At 35.9% G+C, this 22,772-nt stretch overlaps 2 protein-coding genes and 1 pseudogene across 2 annotated transcripts; 2 read left to right on the forward strand and 1 right to left on the reverse strand.

Moving 5' to 3' along the window:
• The first annotated feature begins 843 nt into the window (after nucleotides 1-843).
• LOC113777101 lies at nucleotides 844-9,337 on the forward strand (annotated as a pseudogene).
• Nucleotides 9,338-9,573: 236 nt separating this feature from the next.
• Nucleotides 9,574-12,129, forward strand: LOC113777102 (serine/threonine-protein kinase SAPK1-like). The gene is made up of 8 exons (XM_027322149.1): nucleotides 9,574-9,671; nucleotides 9,781-9,859; nucleotides 10,703-10,804; nucleotides 10,910-10,963; nucleotides 11,032-11,124; nucleotides 11,232-11,324; nucleotides 11,698-11,729; nucleotides 11,881-12,129. Exons 1-8 carry the CDS (start codon nucleotides 9,574-9,576, stop codon nucleotides 11,939-11,941), a joined length of 612 nt encoding a protein of 203 aa, XP_027177950.1. The 3' UTR covers nucleotides 11,942-12,129.
• Nucleotides 12,130-16,255: 4,126 nt separating this feature from the next.
• LOC113777103 lies at nucleotides 16,256-17,086 on the reverse strand. The gene has a single exon (XM_027322150.1). The coding sequence runs from the start codon at nucleotides 17,084-17,086 to the stop codon at nucleotides 16,256-16,258; it is 831 nt and encodes a 276-aa protein (XP_027177951.1).
• Nucleotides 17,087-22,772: the final 5,686 nt, after the last annotated feature.

Here is a 22,772-nt window from a genome sequence, read left to right on the forward strand (position 1 = left end):
ATTTCGTACATAATTAATAAAATTATTAAATTAATACCAAAAATATTTGCATTAAAAGATTTTTTTGAATCATAAACATAATAAGACACTAAATATTCCAATAACACTAATTTTCAAAAACACTAAATTAATCCCAGAAACACTAAATTTTCCAAAAATTATCCAAAAACACTAAATTTTCAAAGTTTTAATGTAACAAATAAAGTTCCAGATACAACTTGTGAAGTAAAAAAACTCAAAATAATAACCTTATTGTTGCAATTTTTTTTCGAACAATAATTTGATCAATTAGCCATACAAAAAAGGATGAAAGTGTTATTTTTTGGTCTTAGCTAAAATGGAAGCGGGAAGCTGAAAATTGAAGAAGTACAGGCGGGTGAACAAAAGAAGCAGAAACGACATAGTTTTGGCTTTGTTGTTTGATAAAAACACTCACAACACTTAGCAAAAATTTCAGACAAAATTTTCTTTCCCTCTTCTTGCCAGTTTTGGACACTATCATCTTCTTCTTCTCTCCACTGCCATCTTGTTGAAATTATCCAAAAAATCACTTTGAGCCACCATTTTCATCCCTAATTTGAGCTACCCAAAAGATTTGTGTAGATTTTGTGGAGTTGCAGATAGCAAAAATCCCTAGATCGGTGCAGCAAAAATCCCTAATCAGGAGGAGGAGCTGCTGCACAATTGGGTCACTGGAGGCCGCCTAGTATTCATTTTGTTATCTCTCTGCCTCTCTCTCCGTCGTCGTCGTTCCCCTTCATGTTTTCCGCCAGTTTTCAACTGCCTGTCAAAAAGCACTACTCCTGCCCACTGCCACGGTCCCTTCGGAGGCCGCTTCTTATAGTCAAGTCTTAGACAAATGGCCAGATATTAGAACCTTGAAAAAAATCCACTGCAGGTGACGGGTATTTTACATACGTGCAAGCTAAAAAATATCGAATTACACCCGTTCACTGCAAGTATACAGATCAACTAGTAGTTTAGGGTATATATCGGGTCGATCCCACAGGGAAGAGTGAACAATTACCGGTATTACTAAAGCTTCTCTATTATTTAGACTATCAATGAATTATAACAAATTTAACCTACTGAAATTATACAAGAAATTAACAAATAAAAGCTCCTTAGGTTGTGGTATCCCTAACTACTCATGCAAGTGCTATAATTGGATCATTGAATACTACATCTAGGCTAATTATGGTGTAATTTCCTTATGCATTTGAATCCTACTTTCGTAGTGAATCAATTATACTTATAACTAATCCATACCTATTCTCATGGTTATGAAATTAGCTACAAGTTCATTTCTTCAGTGAAATTACATGAAATGAACCACTAAAAACCACATAGGTGCACCTCTACTTTCGTGAGTATACTCCCTATGTTTAGCACTTCTTGAACTAATGTTAAATCTCAATTTTCATTGCAGAAATAACACCTTAGATAATCACAATTAATGGTACCAGATTAATCATGATTTAAAGAGCTAAAGTACTAAATAACTTGCTCAAATCATAGCAATCAAATAGCCAAATAATAAACACTAACAATCATAGGAAGTTCAACCAAACCCAAGGTATAAACTTTAAAGACACATATTAAATATAAAATCCAGAACTTGTATATTAGCTAAACTTGGAATCAAATACAAAAGATAAAGAGTTGGAAAGGAAAAATAACCCTTGTCACATGAGCTCTTTCCTTGCCTTCTTCATCTCCTTCTTCATCTTTGCCTAGCTAATAAACAAGAAGGATGAACTACTACTCTATACTAAACTAATCTAACAATAAGAGAATGGAAAAGCTACATTTTTGTAGACTCCAAGCTTCTCCCGTATGATTCTGAATGTCCTGCATATAAGCTGATGAAAAGTCCTTCCCTTACCAGTCAAAAATTTCTGCTATGATTCTCCAAATCTGAATTTGTTAAGGGAGTCAAAAATAATGGCTTTTGACTTGGAACCTTGGCTATATCTCTTCCTTATGTCTTCTGAAGCATGTGCAGCCTACGTTTTCTCTCCAACTCTAGCTGGAAAGTAGTGTGAAGATGAGAAAAATGGCTGAGCAAATTACAGAAATTCGGCTGCCAGACACGTTTTTACTTTTGACCTCACTTCAACTGCATTTTTCTCCATGATGAAGGCCGAACTGGCTTTTGTGTAAAACACAAAAGTTGTAGCCCTTTGAATTAGAGTTCCAATGCTTCAAGAATCATCTAATTTGGAGATCGGTGGACGGAGATATGGTCAAAATACCATAGACTGGTCAATTCTGGGTTTCAGCTTTCGACCATCCAGATAAGTTTCTGTGTTTCGACCTTTTGACCAAGAAAACGGCTGAATTGGACTTTGATGTCTTCATACCAAATGCAGATATATCTCTTAGCTTCAAAATGGTACCAAGATCACCTTGATCCGATCATTGTAGCTCCTGATATAGTCAAAATACGAAAATATGTCTGAGTTGTCAAAGCTGACTTTTCTTGATTTTTTGTCCTCAAATTGCATTTCTTCCTTTTACACTTCATATTTTATTTTCCCCACTTTAATCCATCTTCAATCATCCAAATATCTTCTCAATGCACTTCATTTGATGATTGAATCATTAAACCTACAAAATATGAAGTTTTTACCATAAAAATCCATCAAATGCAATATTTAGCCACTTTAACATAAAATGTAGATTTTTACCAAAACCTTAGTTATTTTAGTTATAAAACTAAATAATTAAACCAAAATTAACTAGTAAAACACACTAAAAAATACGTAAAATAAACCCTTGTCAAATACCCCCACACTTGAACCATTGCTTGTCCTCAAGCAATAAGAAATACAAAACAACAATGATCCAAAATTTGAAAATAAACATATGTAGCATTTCAACTTCATTTCCTCAAAACAAAGTAAATAACCATTATGCAATTATTCAATTAAGTTCAAGTACTCATAATATCAAGTAAAGGAGAGCCAATTATACCATCATTATAACAAATTCAAGTCAATTTCTCATCCTTACCTGATTTCACAAGCAAGCAACTCATATGGCCAATAATATGCTTTCTAAACCCATGATCATCTTCTTATTTAACTTTAAAGAGGGATTTATTTATATAATATAGCTAAATATTACTTAAGTTGTGAAAGCATCTTTTTACGCGAGGATCGACATTTTTAGATGAAGATCACCGGTTACTCAACACTTCACATACTCAAGTTGCTTTGCATACTCTTAATTCAAGTACCGTTTTACGCGAAAGTCGACATTTGTAGATGAAGACTCCCGGTTACTAAGTACAAGAATCATTGGAGTAGAATAGATCTTTTTTTTCTTCTTTTTTTTCATTTATTTATTTTTTTTTTTAAGTAAAGATAATAACATTCCCTCGAAAGCATAATCATGAGAAGAGTATTGCAATTATTGACCATATTTATCACTTAACTTATAAAATCCAATAAAGAGAAGAAATTTCATCAAACATGCAAAAATATAGAGGCATAATTTTCTCCACTTTAAAAGATATACTTTCCTACAAATGCAAAAATTATAATCACATAATAGTCATTTCCAAGTTAAATGAGAAAAGAAGTGCTTAAACCACATATATTTATCTCAAATGTAGAAGGAATTTGAACTACTAATGGTATGGAACTTTGTTACCCCTTTGGATGAAATTTAAAATTTAAAATTTTTGGGGCAAATTTGCAATTTTGGACAAGATTTTGGAAAAATTTTGAATTTTAACACAAGTCCAATATTTGCAACTAATAAGTCAATCACATACAATATATATAATCTCAATTCTCCCCCCACACTTAACATACACATTGTCCTCAATGTGTAAAAAGGAAAATCAAGATAAAGAAAAGTAATACTCCCCTATTGTTGCGATTGAATATGAAGCTTCAAAATCCATTGTCCGTGTATCTCCAACGCTTCATGAGTTTCATTGGATAACCATTAGTGATGTAATCCTAAAAAATGAAAAATGAGAAACAAAAGTGATAACAAAGGTTTAATAAACAAAATGATGATCCGTAACTTCAATCCTTTGTTTTCGTGATGTACCTAAAAAAAATACACAATAAGCAACTCAAGGTACAAGAAAATATATATGAGGAAAAGAAGAAAAAAGAGAATCAAGGAATCTGCATTTTTTTTTTCCGAAAACGCGACTCATCAAAACGCGCCACCAAGCCGCGTTTTGTGAAGTCGCGTTTCTTCACATATCTTGCAGGATCGAAAACGCGACTGTGTTATAAAACGCGACTTGGAGTCGCGTATTTGAAGGCGCGTTTTTGGTTTCTGAACAGGCTGGAAAACGCGACTTGGTATAAAACGCGACTTCCTGTCGCGTTTTTAAGGCGCGTTTTCTTCAGTATAGGCGCAGAATTGAAAACGCGATTATGGAAAACGCGATTCTAAGGCGCGTTTTCAGCCCAAATGCGTTTTCTTCTGCGAAATTTTTGCAGAAAACCAACTTTGAAAAATTACCATTGGTATCCCAACACTCAAAATGCATCATAGATCATTTGTTTGTTAAAATACTCAATACATGCACATGTAAAATGATCAAAATATGCATTTTAACCCCTTCTAACAAATCAAAAACAACAATTACTCAAATTGAGGGGTTGAGTTCCTTGATCAAAATTCGCCTTTTTAACCTCATTTGGTCACTTTTGCTTCCATTTCCAATACCTACAAATGAAAAATAACAAAATAACTCAAACATATACTTTAAACATAAAATCACCCCAAAATAACATAAACTTAAACAAACATTGGGTTGCCTCCCAATAAGCGCTTCTTTAAAGTCAATAGCTTGACTACCTCATTTTTCAAGGAGGCTTAGTTAACGAATAATCCACCATTTTTGGTCGTGGTGGATCATTAAATGGTGACTTTATAGCAAAAGTCACATGATGTAATGATAGGAGAAATGGAATTGACTTACCTATCCCAAGTGTTTCATAAATATTACCTTGAATATGCACCACTTGAGAACTTACCAACGGAAATGTCATGAGAGTATCCTGGGCAGCAATACCCTTAGAACCTATACTTTCAATGCACTCCTCAAGAGGGGTGAAAAATGAGTCATTAAAACTCACCTCTTGAAACTCAAAGTTAGTTCCAAAGATATTATCTTGTGAAATGGACATTTGCTCATTGAAACACAATTGAGATTCATCATTTTCATCAACATGCAATCCATTTTCACATACAACATTCCTACCATTCATGCTAGGATCATTTTGCAATTTTTTAGAGGAAATAACTTCACACAATGCATTCAATTTCTCTTGTATTCTACTAAAGTGAGAAGTCAGTTCATCTATTCTTTCTTCAACCCTATCAAAACGGTTGGAAGTTGCATTAGCTAATTTTTCTAAAGCTAACTCCCAAGATGGCTTAGAATCATTAGCTACCATTTCAATTGCCAACTCCCAAGATGGTTTTGATTCATATTGGACACATTCAGGTTGGTAATCGTAAAAATATGAGGAATTATTATAAGTACATTGATTATCCCAACCATACACAGGAGAATTGTTCCAATTAGCACTATATTGATCAAACCAAGGATTGTAATGCTTTAATTCATCATAATAATCCACATTTTGTGCTTGCATACATGTATTAGTTGCATGATAACCTCCACACAAGTCACAAATCACATGATAAGAATTAAAATCATTAACATTCCTCCCTTGCTCAATTTCATGCATAATTGTGTCCATCATAACATCAAATTTTGCCTTTAAGCACCTTAAACCATCTTCAAAAGACATACCTTCAGTAATTTCTTGGTTATCTCTGTTGAAGGAGCTTTGCACTAGGTAACCATCCATTGCCAATCTTTCATTTCTCAAGCTTTGTCCTCCCAGTTCACCTACCCTCCTCATTATCTAAAATTACTTTTAAACAATCTCAAAAGTAAGATTAGTTAAGAAGGATAGATTCCAAGACACAAACTAAAACAGAAAAAAATAATAATAATAAAAATTGACTCAAAAAAAATGACATAAAACACACAAGATACAACAAAAACAACAAAAATAAGAAAAATTGTCTAAATTAATAAAGTTGCTCTTCACACCGATATTGCCAAATCTTCCCCGGCAACGGCGCCAAAAACTTGACGGGTATTTTACATACGTGCAAGCTAAAAAATACCGAATTACACCCGTTCACTGCAAGTATACAGATCAACTAGTAGTTTAGGGTATATATCGGGTCGATCCCACAGGAAGAGTGAACAATTACCGGCATTACTAAAGCTTCTCTATTATTTAGACTATCAATGAATTATAACAAATTTAACCTACTGAAATTATACAAGAAATTAACAAATAAAAGCTCCTTAGGTTGTGGTATCCCTAACTACTCATGCAAGTGCTATAATTGGATCATTGAATACTACATCTAGGCTAATTATGGTGTAATTTCCTTATGCATTTGAATCCTACTTTCGTAGTGAATCAATTATACTTATAACTAATCCATACCTATTCTCATGGTGAAATTAGCTACAAGTTCATTTCTTCAGTGAAATTACATGAAATGAATCACTAAAAACCACATAGGTGCACCTCTACTTTCGTGAGTGTACTCCCTATGTTTAGCACTTCTTGAACTAATGTTAAATCTCAATTTTCATTGCAGAAATAACACCTTAGATAATCACAATTAATGGTACCAGATTAATCATGATTTAAAGAGCTAAAGTACTAAATAACTTGCTCAAATCATAGCAATCAAATAGCCAAATAATAAACACTAACAATCATAGGAAGTTCAACCAAACCCAAGGTATAAACTTTAAAGACACATATTAAATATAAAATCCAGAACTTGTATATTAGCTAAACTTGGAATCAAATACAAAAGATAAAGAGTTGGAAAGGAAAAATAACCCTTGTCACATGAGCTCTTTCCTTGCCTTCTTCATCTCCTTCTTCATCTTTGCCTAGCTAATAAACAAGAAGGATGAACTACTACTCTATACTAAACTAATCTAACAATAAGAGAATGGAAAAGCTACATTTTTGTAGACTCCAAGCTTCTCCCGTATGATTCTGAATGTCCTGCATATAAGCTGATGAAAAGTCCTTCCCTTACCAGTCAAAAATTTCTGCTATGATTCTCCAAATCTGAATTTGTTAAGGGAGTCAAAAATAATGGCTTTTGACTTGGAACCTTGGCTATATCTCTTCCTTATGTCTTCTGAAGCATGTGCAGCCTACGTTTTCTCTCCAACTCTAGCTGGAAAGTAGTGTGAAGATGAGAAAAATGGCTGAGCAAATTACAGAAATTCGGCTGCCAGACACTTTTTTACTTTTGACCTCACTTCAACTGCATTTTTCTCCATGATTAAGGCCGAACTGGCTTTTGTATAAAACACAAAAGTTGTAGCCCTTTGAATTAGAGTTCCAATGCTTCAAGAATCATCTAATTTGGAGATCGGTGGACGGAGATATGGTCAAAATACCATAGACTGGTCAATTCTGGGTTTCAGCTTTCGACCATCCAGATAAGTTTCTGTGTTTCGACCTTTTGACCAAGAAAACGGCTGAATTGGACTTTGATGTCTTCATACCAAATGCAGATATATCTCTTAGCTTCAAAATGGTACCAAGATCACCTTGATCCGATCATTGTAGCTCCTGATATAGTCAAAATACGAAAATATGTCTGAGTTGTCAAAGCTGACTTTTCTTGATTTTTGTCCTCAAATTGCATTTCTTCCTTTTACACTTCATATTTTATTTTCCCCACTTTAATCCATCTTCAATCATCCAAATATCTTCTCAATGCACTTCATTTGATGATTGAATCATTAAACCTACAAAATATGAAGTTTTTACCATAAAAATCCATCAAATGCAATATTTAGCCACTTTAACATAAAATGTAGATTTTTACCAAAACCTTAGTTATTTTAGTTATAAAACTAAATAATTAAACCAAAATTAACTAGTAAAACACACTAAAAAATACGTAAAATAAACCCTTGTCAGCAGGATCATCTTACATCTGAACCTCAACTCCTGCATTTCCTTTGGCATCAAGTTGATGCGGGCCTATGCTGCTCGTGGCCAAACCAGTATTACCCGCCAGATATTCGATAGAATTCCCGAGAGAAATGTCGTGATTTTTAATGTTATGATTAGAAGCTACGTCAACAACCATCTTTATCATGATGCTCTCTTCATGTTTAAGAGCATGAATTCGAGTAACACGAACCCTGATTATTATACATTCCCCTGCATTCTAAAAGCTTGCTCTGCCTCTATGGATCTGCGGGTTGGCTTGCAAGTTCATACCCAAGTCTTGAAAATGAATCTTGATGGAAATTTATATGTCGGGAATGGTCTAATAGCCATGTATGGGAAATGTGGGAGTTTGACGGGTGCTCGTTCTGTCCTAGACGAGATGCCCAGGAGAGATGTTGTCTCTTGGAACTCAATGGTCGTTGGATAATAGCGAAGAAAGATTTTAATTTGGCGAAGCATCCCGAGATCGATGTCCCAAACTTGCAGGTGATTAAGCTGATGCAGAGCTTCAAGTCCAAGGAGAACGTCCGGGAAACCTGCGCTTGGATGCATTACTACTGGTATCTTACGAACGACGGCATTGAGTTCCTGAGGACTTACCTCAATCTTCCCTCTGAAATTATTCTTGCTACTCTTAAGAAGCCCGCCAAGCCCCTCGGTCGTCCTATGGGTGGACCTCCTAGTGACCGCCCTCGCGGACCACCAAGGTTTGATGGGGGTAGGCCCAGATTTGGTGACAGGGAGGGGTATCGTGCTGGTCCCGTGGACCTCCTGGTGAGTTTGATGGTGAGAAAGGTGGAGCTCCTACGGATTACCAGCCTGCTTTCAGGGGTTCTGGTGGAAGGCCTGGCTTTGGCCGTGGATCTGGAGGTATGGTTCAGCACCACAAAGTTCAAGCTTCTCTTAGATTCATGTTTTGCTAAATTATGTTATTTGCAATTTAGGCTCTCAGATGTTGCAGTTGAAAGTTATGCATGTTGAGATACGTAGTTGATTGAGACTTATCTATAGTTTTGGTTGCTCTAGGTCTTCAAATCAATCTAAGGAATTTCTTAAAAACATGTGGTGGCACATTTTTTCTGGTGGGGTTCCGTGGGTTTTTCTCATTATTATTATTATTATTTGCTTCTGAAGCTGAGACCATGTCCATCATGAGGAAGCAGATACAGACTGCAGAGAGACGGAGGAGGAGGAAAATGGGAAAAGGAATGATGAAAGTTGGAAGGAGGTCAAGAAATGGCAGCACTCAAGGGACCGGATACAATGGGAGATCACGTTAGAAGGTTTATTGTTCGGACGAAATCAGCATTTGAGAAATTGGATGAGATTTACAGGTCATTTGATAGAGGATTAAAGCAGTCATCTAGTAAACTTGAGATATTAAAGCATTTCTATAATCTTAAGATATTAACTATATATGTCAGGCTGCTATTTGAGCTGCAAATTTCTTTTGCATCTGTTACATAGAAACTTTCTTCAAGTGAAGAACATTTAACTATTGAACTTTGATAAAGATATGAGTAGGGTAAGGGCAAATATATACATCAACACTGAAAAGCCGGTATTCATTACAAAAGGCAAAGACAACAAAGCAGTTATTGCAAGTAATATAATGTGAGATGTTAAACTGCATTTTCATTCTGATAGAGTAGGTAGCAGTAACTAGGCATTCTTATGTGATAACTTTATCTCAGCTAACTATTTGCAAATGAAATTTATTTAGGCAAATGACCGTGAACTCCAGTTTTCCATGGTTGATGGTGATTTCAAGAAGTTTGAAGGAAAATGGTCTGTCAAATCTGGTAAAAGGTAAATTCTGGTGTAACATATTTTGCATCTCCTTCCTGGTGATGTGTGTTTCTGAGGATGATTAAAGACTCAAGTATCATTTGGTTCTTATAATTCTAGGACTTCTTTTTGTGTGCCTAAGATGTTGTCAAATTTAATAGTTTGATGGTCATATTTTGATCAGCTATTGATTTGTTAAATTAAGTGGCGTTTATTAGATCAGCTATTAAATTAAGTGGAGTTCAAGGATGAACACTATCACACACATGAGTTTTCTTGATGAATGGATTCACCTTGTCAAATTTATCTTGCATCGAGCCTCCAGTGATGAAGAGTCTAGCTATAAAACTGATAAACGCCTATAAAGTATATATTTTCCATTATATAAGCAGGAATGTCCTAATAATTGGAGTTAGATTTTGGAAGAAATAACAACATTTTTAGAGGTGGGGACACCTGGGAAAATTTGTGTGTTATTATCTAGAAGTAGTCCCATTCCTCAAGGTCTGAGTAAAGCATGTTAAAGTAGTGACATGTACTGCTTTTTCATGCTTAATATAAGTGGTACAGGAAGACATTTTTATTCGGCCGAAGTTGGTTGCTAATCAGTAGTTCAAGACTTTGGCACTCAGATTATACTTTTTCTAGAGGGAATGGAATGGGTCCTGTTTTCGGCTTCAATTAAATAGAAAAGAGCGTTGTCTTCGAGGTCATAGATGAGAGCTGACAAGATAGAAAATGGAACTAGATTATGAATCAGGATGAGAAACTATTGTTTGTACTTTCAACTTCCTTAGTGGGAGATGTCTGTGATAAAAATCATGGAGCCATGTTTTGAAGCATACTTTTGTCTGCAGGTCGTGCTAACTCCGACACATTTAGCTATTGTGATGGAATATGCTGCTGGTGGAGAGCTCTTTGCAAAAATTTGTAGTGCTGGTGGATTCAATGAAGATGAGGTGTAAAAACATGCAAAATATATTTCGTTTGCCTTGATCTCATTTTCTTTTGGCATTGATTTTATAGAGAGATACTTATGGGGCTTTCTTATTGTTAAAACGCAGGCTCGCTTTTTCTTCCAGCAGCTAATATCTGGTGTTAGTTACTGTCATTCAATGGTGAGATAGTAGAACTATTTATTCTTTTTGAGTCCTCTTATTATTATCTCATTGTTCTCTCAATGCAGGAAATCTGTCACAGGGACTTGAAGCTGGAAAACACACTTTTGGATGGGAGTCCAACACCACGTCTTAAAATATGTGATTTTGGTTATTCTAAGGTTACAAATCTTTGCATTTGGAATTAAAAAAAATTGTGATTCAATTGACTTCATTTTTTTTCTGTGGATAATTTGAAATTTTGTTGGTTTCTGGCATTTACTTGCAGTCTGGTTTGTTGCACTCACAACCCAAATCGGCAGTTGGAACACCAGCATATATTGCACCTGAGGTCCTGTCAAGGAAGGAATATGATGGGAAGGTCTGTATCATCAAAATTCTTGAAGAATTTACAGAGATTCTCTCCCTCTGAGCATTAGTTTCCTCTTCTAGTTAACTCTTCACTGTGATAGTATAATGGAATTTCCTCCCTTTTGCTGTGATATGGTATTACTAGATCGACTAGTATCCCCAACTTGCATCCAAACATAGTCAAAAGTAGTAGTACTGTTTCTTCTAAATCAGCAATATGGCCCTTGTCTCAAGTATCTTGTAAACTTTGTGCTAGTGGTTATACTTGTTCAGTTCATTTCTTCCTGCTTAACAGGCAGGCACTGCTGCCTACTTTCTGCTCATTAAATAGTTTTGTCTCAAGAAGGTCTTCATTCATTTTGTAATTGCTGTCTATTTTCTAGATTGCGGATGTATGGTCCTGTGGTGTGACATTGTACGTGATGTTGGTGGGAGCTTATCATATTGACTTAATTGGATTTTTGTTCAGTATGACTATTCATTCAAATTCAATAGTGTATGCTTGTAATGGCATATTTTTTGACTGAAATCGATTCTAATGCATATGATACTTTCTTTCAATGCAGTACAATGCTATTAAATGCTCTTGAGGAGGTGAAAAAGGTTGGCTTTTGGATATGCTCATGAAGATGACTTCAGTTTGACACAAATTGCTGCTTTAGTCTATGTTTTTGTTTGGAAAGAGTACTTTGTTTTTTTGGATGCGTAATGGCTGTTACTAGTTGAACTGATGTGAATTTAGTACTCTATTGTTTGGATGGATAATGGCTGTTAGTACTTGAACTAATGTGGGCTTTGGAACCCATTTTGGTTAATGTGTGTTGTGATGAATTTAGAGATGTTTATAACCATATATATATATATATATATATATATATTTGAGGGTTCATTGTACATTAATTACTATCGTTTTTTGCATTGGTCGAGCCACAATTTTCTGCTATAGTTGTTGAAAATGCAATAGAATTGCAGCTCTTGTAGACAAAGTTGTAAGTTCACTAAGTGACGATTATTCTTGTCACAGAATACTAGGAGTGAGAGTGACAAGTTCAAGTCGTCACTGTGCGCGTTCAAATTTGTGACGACCTCTGCTATCTTTTATGACAAAAAATTTTTGGAAGTAGTGACAAGAAACTTCGTCACAGAATACTATTTTTTAGTGACGACTTAGTCTTCGTCATTAAATAATAATATTTAGTGACGACTTTGTAGAGGTTGTCACACGTACCCATTTGTGACATAGAATTAGTGATAACGATGTGACAATGGAAAAAGTCGTCACTATACTCATATAATGACGACTTTCTAATTTTTAGTGATGACTTTCTATTGTCACAAAAGGCCAAATTTCTTGTAGTGAATATTTGTGAAGCTTCCTGCTCTGAGAACGTCTTCTCAATCAGCTCCTTATTCCATTCCGTCTCTATCAGCAAGTCTGCCACAGTTTGCAAATTACAATCTGGAGGTTTCTTTGTTGCTATTCTCCTGGTTGATGACTCCATGATCCATTTGTCCCTCCATATGTTGATAGTAGTCCCATCTCCCACTCTCTTCCACATTCCTTTTTACAGCACCAATCCAGAGCTGTATATACTTTTCCACACCCATGATGCGTTCCTTGGAGCTTCTTCATCCCAGCCTGATTACGATATTTTGTACTTCGCTCCCAGCACCCTGCTCACTAATAAGTCTGGTTGCATCAATATCCTCCATAGTTGCTTTGCTAACAAAGCACTATTAAAGTGCTCTAGATCCCTAAAACCCAGACCTCCATTTCTCTTCACCTGTGTAATTTTCTCCCAACTTATCCATTGCATCTTCCTTTCCTCTTCATTTTGGCCTCTCCAGAATTTTGCCATGTGACCACATATTTCAGTACAAAGTCCTTTAGGCAACCTGCAGCATGACATTGTGTAAATTGGTAATGCCATTATGACCGACTTGAGAAGTACCTCTTTTCCTGCATAGCTAAGTAAGTTGTGCTTCCATCCCTGCATTTTGGATTTTGCTTTATCAACAATGTAGGCAAAGACTTGCTTTTTTGATGCTATTATCACTAGGGGAAGTCCCAAGTATTTGCCACTGTTTGCCTCTTTGATGTTGTTCATCTTTTCACATGTCTGCCTCCTTTGTTGTCTGCTACAATTTCTGCTAAAGAAAGCAGCTGATTTGTCATAGTTAATGCACTGTCCTGAAGCTAATTCATATTTTGCAAGTATCCTTTGCATGGCTCTAGCTTCCTGTGGGTGCGCTTTACAACAAAATAAAGAATCGTCAGCAAAGAATAGATGGGATAGCACTGGTCCATTTCTACTCCCTTTGAGACCTGTAATCTGCCTATTTTCAATTGCCCTTGCCATGAGTTTTGACAAACCTTCCGAACAGAACAAGAAAAGATAGGGGGATAAGGGATCCCCCTGTCTAATACCTCTACTAGGCTTCACGTACCCCACCCTCTCCCCATTAAAGTTGAAAGAATAGGTCACTGAAGACATACAGCTCATAATCCACCTTACAAAAATAGGACAAAACCCCATCTTTAACATCATTCTGCCCACAAATTTCCATTCCACTCGGTCGTAAGCCTTTGACATGTCAAGTTTTAGGGTCATAAAAGCAGTATTACCCTTTATTTTGTTTTTTAAAAAATGCATGATTTCATGGGCCAAAATGATGTTATCAACAATCTGTCTTCCAGGAACGAAAGCAGATTGAGAAGAGCTAATGCATAAGGCGATAACCTTTTTCAGTCTATTGGCCAAGATTTTTGCTATAATTCTATAGAGCACATTACAAAAACTGATTGGCCTATAGTTTGCCAGAGATATAGGGTTCTCTACTTTAGGAATGAGGGTTATACTAGTCTCATTTATGCTCTTTAAAAGATGGCCATTGCTCAGAAAACTTTGAATAGTAGACACCACATCAGTTTTGATACCATTCCAGTATCTTTGAAAGAATAAGGATGTCATACCATCAGGTCCAGCTGCTTTATTTGGGTGCATGGAGAACGCGGCTGCTCTAACCTCATCTTCCCCCACATGTTGTATCAAATTCTGATTTAGCCTGCTTGTAATTGATACAGGCACCCCTTCCAGCACTTCTTCCATGTCTCGTGGCTGAGATGTGGTGAACATGTCTTTATAGTACCTGCAAATCTCCTGGATGATTTGTTGATTATCCGCACACCATTCTCCATTCCCTTTCTGCAAATTGGTTATCTGATTTCGTTTCCTTCTTGTCTTCACGCAGGCATGAAAATAGGTTGTATTCTTGTCCCCTTCCTTGAGCCATTTGCTCATTGCCTTTTGTGCCCAGAATATTTCCTCAGCTTTATAGGCACTACTCAACTTTAGTTTCAATTCAACAATTTCCCTTTTTTCCTTTGAATTTCAGATTCTTTGAGCTCCTGTATCTTCCTTTTTATCTCATTAATCTGTTTAGCTGCATTCTTTTTATTCAGTCTATTCCAACTTAGAAGAGCTATCCGGCACTCTCTGATTTTCCTAGTAATCTTGAACATTTTTTAGCCCACCTGTGGTTTTGCCCAAGCCTTCTTCACTACTCCTTCTACTTCTTGGCTTTGAGCCCAGACTTGGTCGAAGACAAATCTTTTTTTCCTTTTCTTTTGAGCTGGTATAGTAAACAGCACCAGCATTGAGTGGTCAGAAGCCTCATTTTCAACATGCTTACAGATTGCATCCCCAAAGGTCTGGAACCACCCTGTGCTACTCAGGCATCTATCCAATCTTTGTTTAATCTCCCCCTCATTCTCCCATTGGTTACTCCATGTCCACGGTTTGCCTTCAAAATGTATGTCTACCAGGCTAGCTTTCTGTATAAAGTTTCTGAAGCATCTAAAACTACCCTCACTTCTTTTCCTATCCCTCCATTTTTCTTCATTTGATATAATATCATTGAAGTCCCCTAACAAAATCCATTTATTCCCCTACAACTTCATTCTTTCCTCCAGACCTTCCCATTGTACTCTTCTGGTTGCATCATCCGTACTTGCATAGACTCCAATGCACCACCATTCTTCTTTTATTTCCTCATCATAGACCTTAAGCTCGATTGAGCATTATGAAGTATGGAGCTGTAGTACTTTTACTTCCTGTTTCCATATCATAGCTAGACCACCAGCTTTTCCTACTGGTTCTACTACTAGACTATGATCAAAACGAATCTGCTTCATGACACTATCAATAACTCTTTTTTGATTTTTTGTTTCTGATAAAAAGACTACCTCTGGAGAGTGGAGGCGTATTACCTCCTTGAGTTGGGGAATTGTCAAGGAGCTCCCAGCACCTCGACAGTTCCACGCCACTACTCTCATTTACACAGTGGAGGCTTTCCTGGGCTTGCCTCCATTGCCCCTAGTTGTATTTGCAGAATCTCCCCCAGCTTCATCATTTTTGGTTTCTGCTCCTCTATCTCATCAATCTCCATCATACTGCCAACCTGATTGTCACTTGCCAGTTTCCTCTTACCTCTCATCCTGGGCTTTCCCAGTTCATTTGTGATATCATCCAGAGGTTTCCTTGTGACGCATGGCCTTCTCCTTGCCTGTACTCCTCCTCTTGCATTTCTATCTTGTCCTTTCACCGTGTGCAGTTGGTCTTCCTCAACCCCTTGTCCCTCATTGTTACTCAAATTCCTTTCCTTTTCACCTTCATCCGTATCCATTACCTGGACTATTGCAAGTGCTGTTTTGTTTTCATCTCCTTTTTTGTCTTTTGGTTCTGCGTTCTCCTTATTCTCCTTCACATTTCGCTCCTTCATACCTCCCCTGACTTCCTCCTCCCTCAATTTTTCTTGTTTTTTCTTCATCTTCTTTTGATTTTTGCACCTCCCTTTGCTCCCTATTCTTCTCATCTTTTTTCATATCTCCCACTGTACTCACTTTACTTAAATTCTTCCTAACTTCCTAAGTCTTTACCCCTACTTCCTCTTGTATCCCCCTCTCTTTTGCTTCTGTGGTTCAACCTTTTCTAGGATACTTCCTTCTACCGTTCTACTGGCTCTTAAAGGAGAAGCCATGATGTTCCCTGCTCTCATCCATGCCCCAAATTGTTCTTCTCTCTGGTTATACTCTTTCTCCACTGTTGTTTTAAAATTCTTATCTCCATGTCCTATTATTCCGCATTTGTAGCAGAAGTCTGGGCATTTTTCATATCTAAATTCAACCCATATTGGGTTCCCATTAAACTTGACAGTAGTGCCTCTCGCCAGTGGCTGTGAAATATCCACTTCTGCCAAAATTTTCATATGTCTCCCCTCCTTTCCTCCTCCGGGTGGGATGATTACTTCCTTTACTGCTGAGAACATTTGTCCGCGTTTAAAGCCCACCACTTTGCTCAGCCAGTGGATTGGGAGGTTCCACACTTGTATCCACAGGTGAGATTCATGGAATGCTTCCGTACTCCTCTCTATTCCTAGTGACCATGGCTTTACAACTAGTAACTGGTTATCAATGACCCATGGTCTCCTATTCAGAGCTTTCTCCTTGTCTTTTTCCTCTGCAAAGTTAAACTGGAAAACATTTGGTCCAAGCTCACTGACTTGTAGGTTTCTGGGGTAGCCCCACACATGTGATGTGTAGTTTTTAACCCCTGTTAAATTTGCAACTTTCTCACCCATGATTCTCCCTACCAAGGTCAACTTACATTCCTCGATTCCAGCTAGCACATCATCTGTTTCCAGATCTATTCCTTCCATCTCTTTGTTGCTAAGATCGAACCTTTGGAAAGCCTTTGTAAGGTTCTCCGCCATCCTGTGTTGCTGCTCAATGGTGCCTGTATCAATTTCAGCCGCTATAACCAGATTTGATCACTCCTTGGGGGTAACTGAGTCAGAGCAACCTGAGTTTACCGCAAGAAAACACAGAAGTTAAAAGAAACAAAACGAGTAAAAACAATTAAAAAATAAAGCCCAAGACCGAAGGTAAAGCTTTTTTTTTTAAAATAAACAGAGTGGGGTTGAGCTGCTTTTATGACTCCTCGACCGACATATCAATGCTTCTTGAGATCAATAATGAGGACAGAGTAGGGTCTTGCATCCCCTTACTGAGACAACCTCCACTAAAGCTTAGATCTGATACTAGTTTTTTGGTAGTTTGCCAAAAGATTGGTAGTTTGTGCTTTGGATTACTCGGACAAATCTGATTGGCGGCTTTTTGGTTCGGTGCTGGGGCTTGTGTTTTGAATTCTGTATTGTTTGCTTTGAATTTTGAACGTTTGGATTTTTTGAAAATTTTGGCTCTCACACCGGAGAGAGGGTCCCTACTAGAGAGAGATAGCTCTCATTTTAGAGAGGGGGGTTAGAAGCAATTAACTACTTTCCTAAAACTCTACTTCAACTAGAATAGGAAACTAACTCAAATTGGCTTAACTGTGGTCAACATGACCTTAGCCTTTATTCCCCTTATTAAGGATTCAAAAATAACTCAAGACTAACCCTAATTAACTAACAATTATTGTTGAAAACTTAATTAAATAAATAACAAGAAAAAAGCATGACACAAGTTCGGATCTTCAATGATTCTTGAGCCGATTGCACCATCAACCATCAAACAAATTTCCTTGAACTTGAAGGGAATCGATTAGTTTGGAAACCTAATTTGATTTGGATTGTTGCCAAAATCTGGTCACATAAATCCTTGTCCAATTTGGTTTACCACTTAAATCACACTTAGGAAAGCTTTTTAAAATAACAATTTGCTTTTCAAAAGTGAATCCAAGAATCAATCAAACTGAACTTCCGAATTCTAACCAAGTACAATTGGGTAAAGATATTAAAGCTATTCTTTGACAAATGGAGCATGTGCAATGGTTCGTGTTCATAATCAAGTTGAGTTGATGACATGCTTTTGGATTGCATTTATCAAGACATTCCCCGAGTTCCTCCTTTGTAAGTAAGCACTCGATTTGAGGACAAATCGTCTTTCAAAAGGAGGGGAATGATGAGAACATGAAGATTTGGATTCCCTTCAAGTTCAATGAAATTCGTTTGATGGTTGATGGTATAATCGGCCTCAAGAATAATTGAAGATTCGAACTTGTGTCATGATTATTTATTATTATTTATTTAATTAATTTTTCAACAATAATTGTTAGTTAATTAGAGTTAGTTTTGAGTAATTTTTGAGTCCTTAATAAGGGGAATAAAGGCTAAGGTCATGTTGACCGTAGTTAAGCCAATTTGAATTAGTTAGTTTCCTATTCTAGTTGAATTAGAGTTTTAGGAAAGTAGTTATAAGCTTCCAAATTCATTTAGGAAGTTGTGTCAAGTTTAAGTCAAATAAGGAAACTTGTATTGTTTCCAATTTAGATTAGATTTTTGAGTCTTGTAAGACTATAAATAGCCAAGCTTATGATATTTTCAGTAGCAAGACAATAATGAATTGAATAAAAAATTGAGAGGTTTCTCTTTCTTGTTCCTTTGAGAACGTTCCTTGATACAAAGTGAGTTGTATCTCCTTTGTTCAAGTTTTGGCTTATCAATTCAAGACCACGTTGAATTGTGACGTAATTCTACCAACACCTTTGGTTCGCTAATCCGTTAGTTTGTGGGTTGAAATAATATCAAGATTGTTCGCAATCTCGGGGATTAGAGGGGTCGTAAGGTTTTTCCATCTTTGTATCCATAACCTAGTCAAGATAGATCCTTCCGCTGCCTGATCGATTTGATTTTTTCTCGAGCAGTTCTTGAAGAATTGAGTTCGCATCAATGTATTATTCTTTTAGTATTAATTACATGAGTATTTCTTCAATGTCATAGGTTCTACAATTTTTGCATTCTAGTCCAATAGACTTGTTAAAGATTGTCCTATACCACTTTGTGCATGCATTGTGCCAAGGATCAATGATGTTTTTGACGTCATCAATTATTGCTCTAAACCAATATAGTTTGTTTGCAAGATTAAAATGCTGTTTAATGGGTGAACATAATGAATCACTATAAGAAAATTATCATTCATTGACACTAAAAAATGCCACTTTATATGTGTTTTAGTGGCATTTTTTAATCTAATGGCATTGCCCTTGCGTGTTAGCGATACTGATGCCACTATAGTCTAGGGGAAAGTGCCACAAAAGAGTTCCTATGGCAATATTTTAGCATGCCGTTGTACCAAGAATTCGTGTCATGGGTGCCACTATATCATTTTTTTTTATAGAACTTGCAAATGCCATCAATTTGAGTTCTGATACAACTTTAAATGCCTCTAAAAAATTAAGAAAGTAAAAATTTTTGAAATTAAAAATCAAATTACTCCTATTGACCACGATCATTGATTACAACTCAAGAAAATAAAAGTTTCTCCATAAAAAAAAGTCACAAATAACTAATAAATCTACTAAGAAATTATATGACAACAATCTATACAAATTCATACATTTTACAACTAAAACATGTCTAAAGACATTACCATTTAAAGCTAATAACTTGAATAAGATCATGTCTTCTTTACTTCATTAATCCTCTCAGATGCTGTGTAATCTGCACTTAACCAATACAATGAAGATATTACCTCTTCTCAAGGATTAGTGAGTAAAAATACAAACTCAAGATATTAGCAATAGTAGTTGAAAACTTTACAACGATCAAAGTAGGAAGTACAAAGGGCCACCTTGAACCTACCATAGAGAAATTGACGGGTTTTTTATATGTGTACAAGTTTAATCCCGAATTACACCCGTTTTACTACAAGCATACAGGTCAAGCTAGTAGTTTAAGGTATATATCGGGTCGATCCCATAGGGAGCAACTTTGCAAGTACTAGGTCCTTACTTACTCTATTATTTAAACTAATGATCAATTTAAGCAAGAGAAATTGTAATTACTACTATCTAACTAATCTTAACTAGATATTTGCCAAGGTAACAATGGAGAAAATTCACTAAATACTTGAGTCTAGGGATATAGATTCCACTTATGGCATAAAAGATATAAATAAATAGATTTACCTCTTGTTATAACTCTTGTTTAACTAGGGATTTTTTTCCAACATTACCAAATCTCAGTCTCATGATAAAATGGCTTAAAATAAACTAGTTTTCCCTATTCTCATAGTGAATAACTAGATCTACTCTTATTACTTGATGAAATGCAAGTTTAATTTACTTAAGAGTATCTCTATTCTCATGAGAATACTACTCAAGCTCTATTTATGTTGTTCCATCATTATTACCAACTTTCATTGAATAATCACAACTAAAACCTTGCTATTGGTGATCAAGCAACAACAAGTGATAAGCATACATAAATAAACAAGTTAATACAAGGTGTAACAAGTGCAAATCACATTCACTTCATATCAAGTAGCCATAAGTTTCATCTACTCCCTAGATCTAGAAATTTAGCTACTCATAATATATGACAAGAAATAACATTGTTTCATTGCATGAACACATATTGAATCACAAGTAAAAGATAGATAAAGAAAACTTAGCCAAGATTAGTGAAGAAGCTCCCAATGATCCTCAATTTCTTCAACATAATGAGTTGTACAATGAAGTCTCCAATTGTTCTCACAAAAGTTCTAGCTAGAGAGAACAAGACAAGACTCACTACTAAGTTCTAATGCTAAAATCTGATGAGAACTACTTCTAACATGTCCTATTCTCCCTTTTCTAATGATTCTAACATCTCTTATGTTAAGAGAGTCAAAAAGTAGTTTTTGGACAAGACATAAAGCTCCTTTTTTCTTCCAAAAGGGTCCTTGAACATGTGCAGCTGAAATAGAGATGGAAAGTAGTGTGAACATAGAGCAAGTTGATGAGTAGGTTACAAAAATCAGACTACAATACGCGACCTTGAAATATGCGACTTCAACTCGCGTATTCAAGAGTCGTGTATTGACTTCTGTGAATTTGGCATCAACTAAACTGCTATTGTCTCAATGATGGAGGCCAAACTAACTCTTGTGAAAAACAAGAAAGTTGTAGCTCTTTGAGTTAATTTCCAATGCTTCAAGAATAATCCAATTTGGAGTTCTGTGGACCGAGATATGATTAAAATACCCTCAACTAGTCAGAGCTCTATTTCAGCTTTCGACCATGCACATGTACTTCTGTATTTTGACTTTTTGACAAGGAAAATGACTGAACTGGATTTTGATGTCTGCATATCAAATGTAGATCTATCTCTTAGCTTCAAAATGGTATAAGAATCACCTCAATCCAATGCTTGTAACCCAAGATATAGTCAAAATACCATAAAGTGTCAAAACTATCTTCACTTGCATTTCTTCCTTTGAATGTTTTGCACTTCATATCTTCTTTAAACCTCTTCAAATCATTAATAATCATCCAATTCTCTTCTCAATTCATGCCATTTGATGATTGAATCATAAACCTACAAAACATGAAGTTTTCACCATTAAGATCCATAGAAATGCAATTTTTGCCACTTAAACCATAAAATGTACATTTTTACCAAAACCCTAGCTAATTAGTTGTAAAACTAATTAAAACACACCAAAATTAACTAATAAAATACACTAAAAACATGTAAAATATACTCTTATCAAAAACTAAAGGCACTTCAATGAAGAAACCTAAACACTCTCCAATATTTCTAAAATGAAAAAGGAAATAGTGCCAATCAATTTAGATTTAATCCCAAAACTTGAGGAAAAAAAATTATCTAGTATTTCATAATGCTTGACCATATCTGAACCTACAACCGCACCTTTTGGTTTGCCTAGAAGTCATACATCACAAAACTAAAATATCTAACAAAGTGAATGAGATGGCGACACATTTCACCACATGATAATTAATTGAAGATAACATGCATTGCATCCTTTATTTTTTTTTGGATATTACACCAAGGCAGAATGATTTAATGTAAATGGATTCTAAGTGATACTTAGTTGTCTAACCACACCTGCCATTACAATTTAAAATGTCAGAATATAGCAAATAAATGCACTTCATATTATGTGAATTTACAAAAAGTTATACAAAAAATGCAGATATAGGTAGAGAAGATATGTACCCAAGAAGATATAGAGTTTTCAATTATGTTTTTGAAGCGCTAAAGTAATATGCTTTCTTTTCTTGGTCTACTAATTGTTCTTTATATTGTCAAGTTTTATGCAGAGAACATCATACTATCTCTGTTAGTCAAATAATACAATTCTTCCCCTATATAGGTAATTAAAGGGCCGGACCTGTATTGGGTTTGAGCCTAATGAGTCCCAAGCTTGGCTCATATTTAATTTGAACCTAATTTTTAGATTCAAACTCAGACCGGCTCACTGAATGGTCAGGCTTATTGCCCTTTTTTTCAGGCTAAACGAGCCTAGTTCGGGCTAATCTGGCTCCATTGACAGTCCTAGCCCCTACCTAGGTTTCTGACTAGTTTTTGACCGAAATCCACCACGTGCCTTGCACTTGAGCATTTTTTAGGGACAGAAATGTCAAGTTACATTTCACGTAATCTGATCCACAGT

Source organism: Coffea eugenioides, chromosome 7, assembly GCF_003713205.1.
Source record: "Coffea eugenioides isolate CCC68of chromosome 7, Ceug_1.0, whole genome shotgun sequence".
In the NCBI taxonomy this organism is placed as follows: domain Eukaryota; kingdom Viridiplantae; phylum Streptophyta; class Magnoliopsida; order Gentianales; family Rubiaceae; genus Coffea; species Coffea eugenioides.

Coding starts and splice junctions, on each gene's coding strand:
- LOC113777102 (XM_027322149.1), top strand. CDS start 9,574: ATGAGTAGGGTAAGGGCAAATATATACATCAACACTGAAAAGCCGGTA. Junction 9,860..10,702: donor AAAATGGTCTGTCAAATCTG/GTAAAAGGTAAA, acceptor TTTTGTCTGCAG/GTCGTGCTAACTCCGACACA. Junction 10,964..11,031: donor TTAGTTACTGTCATTCAATG/GTGAGATAGTAG, acceptor CTCTCAATGCAG/GAAATCTGTCACAGGGACTT.
- LOC113777103 (XM_027322150.1), bottom strand. CDS start 17,086: ATGGCGGAGAACCTTACAAAGGCTTTCCAAAGGTTCGATCTTAGCAAC.